General features: G+C 49.5%; 1 protein-coding gene across 1 annotated transcript; it reads right to left on the bottom strand.

Moving 5' to 3' along the window:
- Positions 1-239: 239 nt before the first annotated feature.
- Positions 240-11448, bottom strand: NOTO (notochord homeobox). The gene is made up of 3 exons (XM_033176791.1): positions 10658-11448; positions 4439-4653; positions 240-1979 (listed from the first exon to the last, which is right to left on the bottom strand). The coding sequence occupies exons 1-3, from the start codon at positions 11037-11039 to the stop codon at positions 1821-1823; spliced, it is 756 nt and encodes a 251-aa protein (XP_033032682.1). The 5' UTR covers positions 11040-11448; the 3' UTR covers positions 240-1820.
- Positions 11449-12597: the final 1149 nt, after the last annotated feature.

Genomic DNA, 12597 nt, shown 5'->3' with positions numbered 1-12597 from the left:
TCAGGGAGCAAACAGTCCACGGACTTGGGGGCAAACCTACCCCAAGAGCAGCTGGGGGCCGTGTCCTCACTCACCACCAGGTAGCAGGGCAGGCTTCCTTCCACCCCTCAGCTCAGTCCCCAACAGCCATTCTGGAATCTGAATGGTCTGTGCTATGGAAATCAGCTCTGAAAATCCTGGCAGCAGGTTTCTTTCAGAGAAATCGAGCACATTCTTGAGAAGAAAAAGGATCCATGAGTCAGAGTCATGAAAGGGGGAAATTATAACTGTCCTGTGAAAACACAGCAGAGTTTATGACAAAATGCCAGCCTTGGCATACACAAATACTTCTATAAAAAGATGGGGCTTTGCGAGGCCAAGGCAGGAGAACCAATTGAAGCCTGGAGTTCAAGACCAGCCTGGACAACAAAGGGACGTTGTCTCTACAAAAATGTTGAAAAATTAGCCAGGCGTGGTGTCACGTGCCTGTAGACCCAGCTGCTCAGGAGGCTAAAGTGGGAGGATCACTTGAGCCCGGGAGGTTGAGGCTGCCGTGAGCTATAATTGCACCACTGCACTCCAGCCTGGGTGACCGAGCGAGACCTTGTCTTGGCTGCTGGGCCTGAGCTGCTTCTGAGAATGGTAACAGTTCAGACAAAACAAGAAAACGTTGGGAAACTTTGTGAAGTGGGCTAAACAGTTTTACCTTCTCCTCTTTGCTCTCAACTCCTTCTGATGGGGAAAGAGTCTTCTATGCCCAGATGCTTATTCAAAGAGGTTCCTTCTCCACAGCCAGGCCAGGAAAATATTAATTGCTGGTACAGGTATCACTCCCCCAGGTGAGAGGAGCTGTGATATTATGAAATATATATTTGGTCTTCATCTCGATTTCCTGGCATAGAACTCCTAAAATCCCTAGAATCTCTGAAGTGATGTTTTTTCATATGCTAATGAGTTGACTGATGACCGATAGACCTTAAGACTCCATTAAAAAACAAAAAGGGCAGGGTTGGGCTGGGTGGTGGCTCACGCATGTAATCCCAGCACTTTGGGAGGCTGAGGTGGGTGGATCACAAGGTCAGGAGTTCAAGACCAGCCTGACCATATGGTGAAACCCTGTCTCTACTAAAAATATAAAAATTAGCCAAGCGTGGTGGTGTGCGCCTAGAGGCTGAGGCAGGAGAATCACTTGAACCCGGGAGGCAGAGGTTGTGGTGAACCAAGATCGCACTACTGCACTCTGTCTCAAAAAAAAAAAAAAAAATGGAGGGGCCGCCTTGTGAAATGAGCCCTCAATCTGTGGGGTCAGACACTACCTGCAGGCAGATCATGTCAGAATTTACTGAATTAGAGGTTGGAATGTAGGGTACACCCCTATATGTTTGGTCACAGAAGTGTTCTGTGTTGATTGTTGTGGGGTGAAAGCAAAAGAAAAACGGTGTTTTTTTTTTCCATTTGGTCTTTTCTACTCAGGGGCTTACAAGCCTTGACAGTAACCACACACTTCGCACTGTGCCTGGCACATTATTGCTTTACAGACATCTTCTCACCCCTGGGTGGTCTAAGTTATGAATGCACCCATTATACATATAAAGATAAAAGGCTCGGAAGTTCCATAGGTTGGCCAAGGACATAGTTGAAGGCAAGAATCTGTGCCTCCAATTATTACATTATTCCAGTTTCCAGGAATCAGTAGTATATAGAAAAGGGGGTCCCTGCTTGACAGCTCAGATTCCTCTGGTTGAGGAGGCTTTTTGTTGAAGTGTGAGGCAGGGAGCTCCAGTGGGTACCCCCAGGAGGAACTAGCCCAGGCAGCCTGGCTAGGGCCTCTGTCCCAGTCCTCAGCCGTCTACTCCTGACTCGGCATCATCACTCTGGATACTGGCGTTGGAGCTGCTGGAAGGCTCATCCAGGGAGGCAGCCTCGGCAGATGTAACCGCTGCCCTCAGCTTTTGCTGCTTCTGATACTTGACCCTGCGGTTCTGGAACCAGACTCTCACCTATAATTGGAGACAGTGGGCAGAGATCAGAATGTGACCAGCAGGTCCCACTGCTTCCCAATTCCTGGAGTGAACACCCCTCTCTGCCTGGCCAATATTTGCTCTTCCTTCTCAGGGAGGCACGTCCTCCAAGACACCCCTTTCTATAATTCCAGACACCATTCATTCATCCGAGTATTTACTGAGCTTCCAGGATGTGCTAAGCACCATCCTAGGTGATGCTGATACAGTGGCGAGCAACAGAAGCAAGCTGCCTACCCTCGTGGAGCTCAGGAGCTAGTGAAGAAACACTGGCAAGAAACATGTAAACAAACAGAGCTATGTAAACACAAAACGGGATACAAACAGGGCTTTGGGTAGAAGAGGCCTCCTTGAGGAACCAGCACTAAAGCTGAGGCTCAAAGAGAGAGAGGCCCACCTGATGGCGACAGAGAAGAGCAGGCCCACAGGGCAGGGAACAACCTGTAGGAAGGCTCTGAAATGGAACCAAGCTTGGAGTGTTTGAGGACCAGGAAGGAGGAGAGCATGGATGAGAGTGAGAGGAGAAAGTCAAGGGAGGGAAATGGGAGAGGTCAGCGGCTGCCAGATCACCCAGGACCTGGAAGGCCATATAGATAAGGAGTGTCACCCGTGAGGCTTTTACGTGGGCCCATGTAATCCTATTTACATCCGAAGTGCACTGTGCACCTGGCTGCTGTGTGAAGCATGGATGGCAGCAGAAGCAGGGAGACAGGAGAGAGGCCACTGCCACAGCCCCGGGAGAGCTGGGGCGTACATTAGGGGTGACGGAGAGAAGTGAAGCAACTCTAGCTGTATTTTGGAGGTAGAGATGACAAGGCTCAATGATGGTTGGAAGCGGGGGAGAAGGAGCAATCTAGGATGATGGGGTTTTTGAGTAACCAGGTGGATGGTGGAGGCATGTATGGGAAAGGAACACATTTGGGCAAGAAAAAAGTCAGGAATTGAGGTTTAGACTTGGGTTTCAGATACGTGCCCATGAGACATCTAAGTGGAATCACCAAGAAGGTAGTCGGAGATATAAGTCAGACAAGATAGTTGTGCTGAGGACACAAATTTGGGAGTCATTGGCTTATAGATGGCATTTTAAGCCATGGGAATAGATGAGACCAGCTGGGAAGAGATTTCCAGGTCCCCAAGGGAAGGGTAGCCTGCCAAGGAGACAGAGCTGGGAGGAAAACCAGACAGCATGGTGTCTGGAGGCTATGAGGAACATGTTTCAATAAGGGATGGGGTGGCTGACTGTCCAGTACTAAGAGCTGCTGAGTGGTAGACTGAGTTGAAGAAAGTAAAGTGTCATATTGTTGGTTCTGGCAACATGGAGGTTATTAGAGACCTTGCTGAGAAGTTTTGATGGCATGGTAGGGAAAAGTCATGTTGGAATGTGTGAAGGAGTGGGAGGTGAGGACACTGACAAAGTGAACATGGCAAGTTCCTGAGAAGTTTGCCTGTGAAAGGAGCAGAGAATTGACATAATAGCTGGAGAGGAATATAGGGGTGAAAGAAACATTGATTACATTGACTCTCTTCAATATCTACTTGATTTTTTTCTTTTTTTTGTTGTTGTTGTTGTGTTGTTGTTGTTGCTTTTTTTTTTTTTTTTTTTTTTTGAGGCTGAGTCTTGCTCTGTCGCCCAGGCTGGAGTGCAGTGGCCAGATCTCAGCTCACGGCAAGCTCCGCCTCCCGGGAGCCTCCCGAGTAGCTGGGACTACAGGCGCCCGCCACCTCGCCCGGCTAGTTTTTTTTGTATTTTTAGTAGAGACGGGGTTTCACTGTGTTTGCCAGGATGGTCTCGATCTCCTGACCTTGTGATCCGCCCGTCTCGGCCTCCCAAAGTGCTGGGATTACAGGCTTGAGCCACCGCGCCCGGCCTGTTGTTGCTTTTTGAGACGGAGTCTCGCACTGTTGCCCAGGCTGGAGTGCAGTGGTGTGATCTCCGCTCACTGCAGCCTCTGCCTCCTGGGCTCAAGCGATTCTCCTGCCTTGGCCTCCTAAGTAGCTGGGATTATAGGCACCCAGCTAATTTTTGTATTTTTAGTAGAGATGGGGTTTCACTATGTTGGCTGGGCTGGTCTTGAACTCCTGACCTTGTGATCTGCCCACCTCGGCTTCCCAAAGTGCTGGGATTACAGGCGTGAGCCACCACACCTGGCCACATCTACTTAATTTTACTAGCAGGTCCTTATTTAGCATGAAAATCCTTTATTATCAGTTTTTAGACTAATAATCTAAGTTAACATTCCAATCTGTTCACATAATGTGACTTCAAATGGGACTTCTTTTCATTATATTGAGCGTGCAAAAAGTCAGGGCCTGTCCCCTCAACAGGCTGGCACGGGGAAGAGGGTCCATGTCTTCCTCCCACCCTCCGTTTAGGGCCTTGCCGAGGTAGTGTTTGTCCCCAGGTGCAGCCCAGGCCCAACAGGAGTCCGTACTCCCACCTGGTTCTCTGTAAGTTTGAGCCGAGCTGCCAGCTGGGCTCTCTTCTTCCCCACCAGATTGTGCTGTTTTGCAAACACTTTCTCCAACTCTTCCAGCTGCTCCAAGTTAAACATAGTTCGGACTCTCTTTTGTTGTCTCTCAGTGTCCCTTAGGTCCTCCGTTGGGGCCCAGTCTGGGAAGGCCCAGAGTCCTGAGCAATGAGCCAGCTCCAACCCTAAAGAGCAACCAGCAGCAGGGGAGGTTATCCAGCAGCAGGGGCGGTTAGCCAGAAGCCCCCGGCACTCCCACCTTGGCAAAATGAGAAGGCATACACAGCTCTACTACCTTGCCTTCCCCTTGGCCAGGTAACAGTGCAAGAAGACAGTGGAAAGAGACTGTCCAGAAATAACAGCAAACAAATAAATGGGAAAGAAGGGACAATGCAATGAGACTCTGTCTGCCACCACTACTGTCTAGCCAAGTGACTTCACTTCTGGCCCCTAATAGGAGTTGCCAAACCTCCCTTCTCTTTGCCTTCCTCTCCTTTCCTTGACTGCTTCCGGCAACACCATGGAATGGGCAGAGAAGAGTTCCCCAGGGTTTCACCCTTTTAATTCATTGAACAAATATACTTTTTGAACGTCTACTGTGTGTCATGCATGGTTTCAGGACAAAACAGAAAATCTCTGTCGTTATGGAGCTTACGTCTTAGAAGAAAGGTCAGAAGAGATACAAGTCAGAAGAGAGGGTTGAGCTGAGGATACAAATTTGGGAGTCATCGCTGAGCACAGTGGCTCATGCCTGTAATCCCAGCACTTTGGGAGGCTGAAGTAGGCGGATCGCTTGAGATCAGGAGTTCGAGACCAGCCTGGCCAACATGGTGAAACCCTGTCTACTAAAAACACAAAAATTAGCTGGGCATGGTGGCACACGCCTGTAATCCCAGCTACTCAGGAGGCTGAGGCAGGAGAATTGCTTGAGTCCGGGAAGCAGAGGTTGCAGTGAGCCAAGATAGAGCCCACTCCACTCCAGCCTGGGCGACAGTGCAAGACTCTGTCTCAATTTAAAAAAAAAAATTGGGAGTCATCAGCTTATATAGATGGTATTTTAAGCCATGGGAATAGATGAGACCAAGCTGTGGGCCAGTGGAGATGCATCAACCAGGAGCAGTTCCTAAGTCAAATCTTGATGGGAAAGAGGGAGTGAGTCATTGGGCTATCTGGGAGGACAGTATTCCAGGCAGAAGAATGGCAAGCATAATGCTAAGGCCATTCAGCCCCCACTGGCCTTGGGGAGTCAGGGCTGGCAGACAGACTGCCCCAACAAAGGGAGTGTGTCTGGGGTCCTGGCTGCTTAGGACTCCAACCACTGGGCCCACTAGGCTTACTCTGTGCCTGCCAAGGTAGACCAAAAGATCAGGAAAAGCCCATCAGACATACAGCCTGGTGTACCTAGTCAGCCTTGTTTCAGAATCAGAAGTTGACCTGTGGGGAAGAAAGTAGGCTGTATTGTGTATTCCTTAAGAGCTCTAGTTGAGGCCAGGCATGGTGGCTCATACCTGTAATCCCAGTACTTTGAGAGGCTGAGGTGGGTGGATAGCCTGAGGTCAGGAGTTCAAGACCAGCCTAGTCAGCTTGGCAAAACCCTGTCTCTATTAAAAATACAAAAATTAGCCAGGTGTGGTGGTGGGCACCTGTAATCCCAGCTACTCGGGAGGCTGAGGGAGGAGAATGGTTTGAACCTGGAAGGCGGAGGTTGCAGTGAGCCAAGATTGTGCCACTGTACTCCAGCCTGGGCGATAGAGTCAGACTCTGTCTGAAAAAAAAAAAAAAAAAGCCTCTAGTTGGAATCCCAGCTTTACCACCAATTACCAGCCAGAGGACCTTGGGCAAGTCAATGTACTTCTGTGAGCCTTGATTTCCTCATATGTAAAATGGTGATAATTAATCCCTACTTCCAGAGATGTCCAGATTTTAACATGGTGCTGTCTAGGCACAGTGGCTCATGCCTGTAATACCAGCACTTTGAGAGGCTGAGATGGGCCCATCACTTGAGCCCAGGAGTTGGAGACCACCCTGGGCAGCATGGCAAAACCCTATCTCTACAAGCAAATACAAAAATTAGTCGGGTGTGGTGGTGCACAACTGCAGACCAGCTACTTGGGAGACTGAAGCAGGAGGATCACTTGAGCCCGGGAGGCAGAGGTTGTAGTGAGCCAAGCCGAGATCACTCCTTGCCAATAGAGCAAGACCCTGTCTCAACAACAGCAACTACCACAACAACAACAACAAAAACATATGTGCTGTTTGCTTACAGGGTGCTTAGCAGTGTGCCAGGCACAGAGCAAGACGAAAGTCTATGGTTATTATAAAAATTAAAACAGAAGTGATAATCCAGTGGGGAAGAGAGGGATTATTTCCAGATCTGGGAAAAATTAAGCTGGATCCATATCCAATACCTTGCACTAAAAAAAATCCAAACGGAGGAAATCTTTAAATGTAAAAAGGTAAACCCACAAAAATTTAGAAAAAAACAGGGGGAAGTTATTTTATGACTTCACGGTGAGGAAGTTCTTTCCAAGTATCATATGAGACCTGGGGCCAGGCACAGTGGCTCATGCCTGTAATCCCAGCAGTGTGGGAGGCTGAGGTGGGAGGATTGCTTGAGCCCAGAAGTTCAAGATCAACCTGGGTAACATTGTGAGATTCCACCTCTACAAAAAAAATGTTTTAAATTAGTCGAGTATGGTAGCGCATGCCTGTGGTCCCTGCTACTCAGGAGGCTAAGGAGGAGTGCTTAAGCCTGGAAGGTTGAGGCTGTGGTAAGCCATGACTGCACCACTGCACTCCAGCCTGAGTGACAGAGAACCTGTCTCAAAAAAGAAAAAAAAAGAACTGATTTATAAAACTACATCAAACATATAAAAATTAAAATTTTTTCTATGTAACAAAAGAATACCACCATAATCAAAGTCAAAGGCCAATAAATAGAAAAAAGTGTGTAGTTCATTACAGTTAAAGGGCTAATTTCTTTTTTAATTTTTTGAGATAGGGTCTTGTTCTGTTGCCCGGGCTGGATTGCAGTGGCTTGACCTGGGCTCACTGCAACCTCTGCCTCCCAGGCACAAGCAATCCTCCCACTTCAGCCCCCACCAAGGTGCACACCACCATGCCCAGCTAATTTTTGTGTTTTTAGTAGAGACGGGGCTTTGCCATGTTGCCCAGGCTGGTCTCAACTCCTGAGTTCAAGTGATCCACCCGCCTCAGCCTCCCAAAGTGCTGGGGTTACAAGGGTGAGCCACTGCACCCGGCCAGGGTTAATTTCCTCAGTAGAAAAGAGCATCTACAAATAGATTGTTTTAAATAACCAACTACACATATGGACAAAATACAAGAACAGATAGTTCACAGAAAAAGAAATACATCACAAGGTCAGGAGATCAAAACCATCCTGGCTAACATGGTGAAACCTTGTCTCTACTAAAAATACAAAAAATTGGCCAGGCGTGGTGACATGTGCCTGTAATCCCAGCTACTTGGGAGGCTGAGGCAGGAGAATCACTTGAACCTGGGAGGTGGAGGTTGCAGTGAGCTGAGATTGCACCACTGCATTCTAGCCAGGGTAACAGAGCGAGACTCCGTTTCAAAAAAAAAAAAAAAAAAAGGCCAGGCGCGGTGGCTCACGTCTGTAATCCCAGCACTTTGGGAGGCCAAGGCAGGTGGATCACAAGGTCAGGAGATGGAGACTATCCTGGCTAACATGGTGAAAACCCATCTCCACTAAAAATACAAAAAATTAGCCGGGTGTGGTGGCAGGCGCCTGTAGTCCCAGTTACTCGGGAGGCTGAGGCAGGAGAATGGCATGAGCCTGGGAGGTGGAGCTTGCAGTTAGCCGAAATCGGGCCACTGCACTCCAGCCTGGGCAACAAAGTGAGGCTCCATCTCAAAAAAAAAAAAAAAAGAAAAAGAAAAAGAAATACAATAGCCCTTAAACATGAAAATATTCTCCATCTCACTTATTACAGAAATGCAAATTGAACTAACACAGCGATACTGTTTTCCTTCTATCAGGTTGGATAAACTAAGATGGATAACACATCATGTAGGTGAGAGTGAAGGAAAAGGGAGCACTCTCACACACAGTTGGTTTTGAACTCCAGGAGTGCAGAGCGGGTGCAAGCTCTGTGGAAGGCAATCTGGCAAAACTACAGCAAGCCCAACAAACCCAACTATACTAGAATAGCCTATGTACAAGGTTATTCATTGCTGTGCTGTATATAACAGCAGTGACAGAAAACATCAATGGGACCTGATTAAATAAATTATGATATATTCCTTCAATGGGCTACTCTGTAGATGTAAAAGAAGCTCTTTATGGATTGGAAAAATCTCCAAGATACATGGTTGAGTGACTAGAGTAAGGTACAGAGCATAGTGTATGGTGAGTTTGGGGAAATGAAGGAAAGAATAGACGTGTGTGCATATCTGTATTCAGGTAATAAATATGCATAAAATATCTCAAGAAGTAGGTGGCTAGGTGACAGGCAAAAGAGGAAAGTCCTCTCCATATATCTTAGTACAAATTTTGACATTTGGACCGTGTGGGTGTAATACCCATGCAAAAACTAACTTGAGGCCGGGTGCAGTGGCTCATTCCTGTAATCCCAGCACTTTGGGAAGCTAAGGTGGGCAGATCATTTGCGGTCAGGAGTCAAAACCAGCCTGCCCAACATGGGGAAACCCCATCTCTACTAAAAATACAAAAATTAGCCGGTCGTGGTGGTAGGCGCCTGTAATTCCAGCCACTCTGGAGCTAAGGCAAGAGAATCACTTGAGCCCAGGAGGAGGCTGTAGTGAGCAGAGATAGCGCCACTGCACTCCAGTCTGAGAGACATAGCGAGACTCCTTCTCAAAATAAAACAAAAAACACACACACACACAAACTTGAAAATGAGACAACTGTAACATGAAGTAATAAACTATAATTCAGACTTCAGGTGTGTGAAGAGCTCAGAGAAAGGTGACTTGGAGTGATGGGCACGGCTGCCAGATCCAGTGATGTTGAATTTGGATGGGGCTGGGAGTCCAGGGGTTAATGCACTGCTGAAATGGGTTGAGGAAATAAATGCTGGACTGGGGCGAGTGCCCTAGAATAGGAACCCGGCAAGATTGTGTTACAACTATCTTAGTATGGGTTGACAAGTCTTGGACTAACTTTGCTCCTGTTTTCTTCGTGGGGACATGGGGAAACATGAACCTGGCAACCAAAAATGCAAAAGCATGTGTAGGTGGATGTTTAATGCTAGAGGGCAAAGTTTCCTCTATAGTTACTTTTTTGTGTTTGTTTGAGAGGGAGTCTCACTCTGTCGCCCAGGCTGGAGTGCAGTGGGGCAATCTCGGCTCAATGCAACCTCTGCCTCCTGGGTTCAAGTGATTCTCCTGACTCAGCCTCCTGAGTAGCTGGGATTACATGCATGCGCCACCACGACCTGCTAATTTTTTTGTGTTTTTAGTTGAGACGGGGTTTCACCATGTTGGCCAGGCTGGTCTTGAACTCCTGATTTCAGGTGATCCATCCGCCTTGGTCTCCCAAAGTGCTGAAATTACAGGCGTGAGCCACCGCGCCCGGTCTTACAGTTACTTTCTCATGAGATTTAAGTGCCTGGCCGTTAAGCACCACTTAAGAGCATTGCAGGCACGCAGGCTCAGAGCGGAGAAGTGTGGAGCCCAAGTTCACAGACGTGAGCAGTGGAGGCAGTAGCGGTGCGTGAGCGGTGCGTGACCAGCTCCTATCAGCTCCTCACTCAACAGCACCGCCCGGAGCGTCCACTTCTCCCCCCCAACAAAAAAACAGGGCCATCGGTTCGGGTCGAGAGCAGCTGTGGGAAGCGTGTCTGCCACCAAGCGCTACCCTGGGGTGTGCGAGGAAGTCAAGGGACGCAGAGACAGGGAGCAGGGCTGGGTCCCCCTGCAGCCCCATCGCTTGCCTACTGCCCACCGCATTCAGGCGCTGCGCCGTCCTCACACCCACCCTCTCCCACCTCAGCAGCTTGCCGGGCAAGCCTCGCGCCGGAGGCTTCGGCTTCAACTGCAAGGTCAGCGGTGGCAAAGCCCCTTCCCACTCCAGCCGTGTGTGATTCTCAGACTCAGTGCCCTCTCCTGCACCTCCGCCGGAGGTGACGGCCTAGGCTCTCCAGCCCCCTCCCAGTCCCCCGCATGCGGGCGCGGGGCACGCAGTACCTGTGACGCTGAAGCCCCGCGGGCCGCAGACGGTAGCCACGCGCGGCCCTGGCACAGGGTAGAGACCCACGCTCAGGTAGGCTGGCAGCCACGATGCCGGGCACGCCCAGGGCAGGCCCGGGGCGGCGCACAGGAAAGGAGCGGTCCAGAAGGCCGGGTGGGCGCAGGCGGAGTCCGACGGCTGGGAGGCCGCTGGCGCGCGGGGGTCGGGCCTCGCCAGGATGGCCTCGACAGAGAAGGGGGACTCGAAGCGTCCGGGAGCGCGGGGCGTGTTCAGGCCGGTAGGGAACCTAGGCGCCGGAGAGCGGCCCGAGCGAGGCTGCCGGACCCGAGGGCCCGAGGAAGCGGGCGGCGGGCTGCCTCGCGTCCTGGAGCTGGGCATGACGCGTCTCTTGCCGGGACGGGCGCAAGGAAGGGAGCTCGGGAGGAGTCAGAAGATTCTGCAAAAGGTCGGGAGCAAGACCGGTGGTCTGGGAACCTCCCGGCGTTCGGCGAAGGCTCTTAAATTTGGCAGGGCGGGGCATGGGGCGGCCTCTCCCCTCTGCGGCCCGGGCGGGGCCCCCAAAGCCTGTGAGCGCCCGCCGTGGGCGAGGCAAGGTGGCCACAGCACCAAAGAGTGTGTTCCCTCCCTTCCTCTGCTTTTAAAAATGCCCACCCTGGGGCGTTCAAGGGGAGGACCCTGAGCTCGCTGGTGATCTTGGGCGGAACACCCAGCCACCGGGCTCCGTCTTTGTCCTTCTGTCACTGGAGCGGGGATGCCCATTTCCCCGGGGCCTCGCAGAGGCGGAGCTGTGATCTGGAGAGCGGTAGGGCAGTGCCTGCGTTCTTGGCCTCAGCTGACCCGCGCCATCCTCGACGCAGAAGCCTCGGCCAGGTTCACCTAGGACCGCGCAGACTTTGTTCGTTTTTAAATGTAAATATTTTATTTATAAGCACAGTGATAAGTAAATTTTCCACTTGGCTTCAGCCTTTTAGTTTCCCTGCCTTGAGATGCCGCTGTGGTTACCAATTTCGTTCTTTCTTTAACATTTTTTTTGGCCAGGTGCGGTGGCTCATGCCTGGCATCCCAGTGCTTTGGGAGGCCGAGGCGGGATGGCCGCTTGAGCCCGGGATTTGATTTGATTTGATTTGATTTAGGGGCAAAAGATATGGCCACTATGTCTCTACCCCTGGACTTTTAGTATATAATTCTCTGTGTTTCCATACATAATTATCAGTTTTCAGTTGTGTCATTTATTCCTTCTTCAGACTGTAAATTCCTGAGCATAAGCATTAATATTTCCAATTTACATATTAGTAAATACAGCGAGAGGTTGACAGAACTGCCTTGGTTCAAATCACCTAGGTATGTGGTTTAAATTTGCATTTATTTCCCTGAAGACGTTCATTGTGAGCATCTTTTTATATGCTTATCAGTCACTTGGATATCCTCTTTTGTGTGAAGTGCCTGTTCAACTGGTTTGCTTATTTTTGTATTGGGTCACTATCTTTTTCTTATTGTAAGAGTTTCATGTATAGATAATTTGGAATCAAGTCCTTTGTTGTAATATATATAGGAGCAGATAACTTCTGTCACCCTGTGGCCTGCCTTTTCATTCTTTTAGTAGTGCTTTTTTTTGCTTGTTTTTTTTTTTTTTTTTTTTTTTTTGAGATGGAGTTACCCAGGCTAGAGTGCAGTGGCACAATCTTGGCTCACTGCAACCTTTGCCTCCCAGGTTCCAGCGATTTTCTTGCCTCAGTAGCTGGGATTACAGGCATGTGCCACCATGCCCTGTTATTTTTTGTTAAGTATGCCAAAAATAAAGCCAAATGAGTAACAGATTTATTTGTATGTATTTAGTTATTTAGAGATGGAGTTTTGCTCTTGTTGCCCGGGTTGGAGTGCAATGGCGAGATCTCGGCTCACTGCAACCTCTGCCTCCCAAGTTCAAGCGATTCTT

This window comes from Trachypithecus francoisi, unplaced genomic scaffold (genome assembly GCF_009764315.1).
Source record: "Trachypithecus francoisi isolate TF-2019V2 unplaced genomic scaffold, Tfra_2.0 Lachesis_group17, whole genome shotgun sequence".
Classification (NCBI taxonomy): Eukaryota; Metazoa; Chordata; class Mammalia; order Primates; family Cercopithecidae; genus Trachypithecus; species Trachypithecus francoisi.
This window is presented reverse-complemented; position numbering and strand designations above follow the sequence as displayed.

Bases quoted from the DNA above. Each gene is read 5' to 3' on its own strand.
- NOTO (XM_033176791.1), bottom strand. From the start codon at position 11,039: ATGCCCAGCTCCAGGACGCGAGGCAGCCCGCCGCCCGCTTCCTCGGGC. The intron at 4,654-10,657 runs GTACTGCGTGCC...GTTGCTCTTTAG, and splicing joins GCGGGGCTTCAGCGTCACAG to GGTTGGAGCTGGCTCATTGC. The intron at 1,980-4,438 runs GTGGGAGTACGG...CTCCAATTATAG, and splicing joins TCAAACTTACAGAGAACCAG to GTGAGAGTCTGGTTCCAGAA.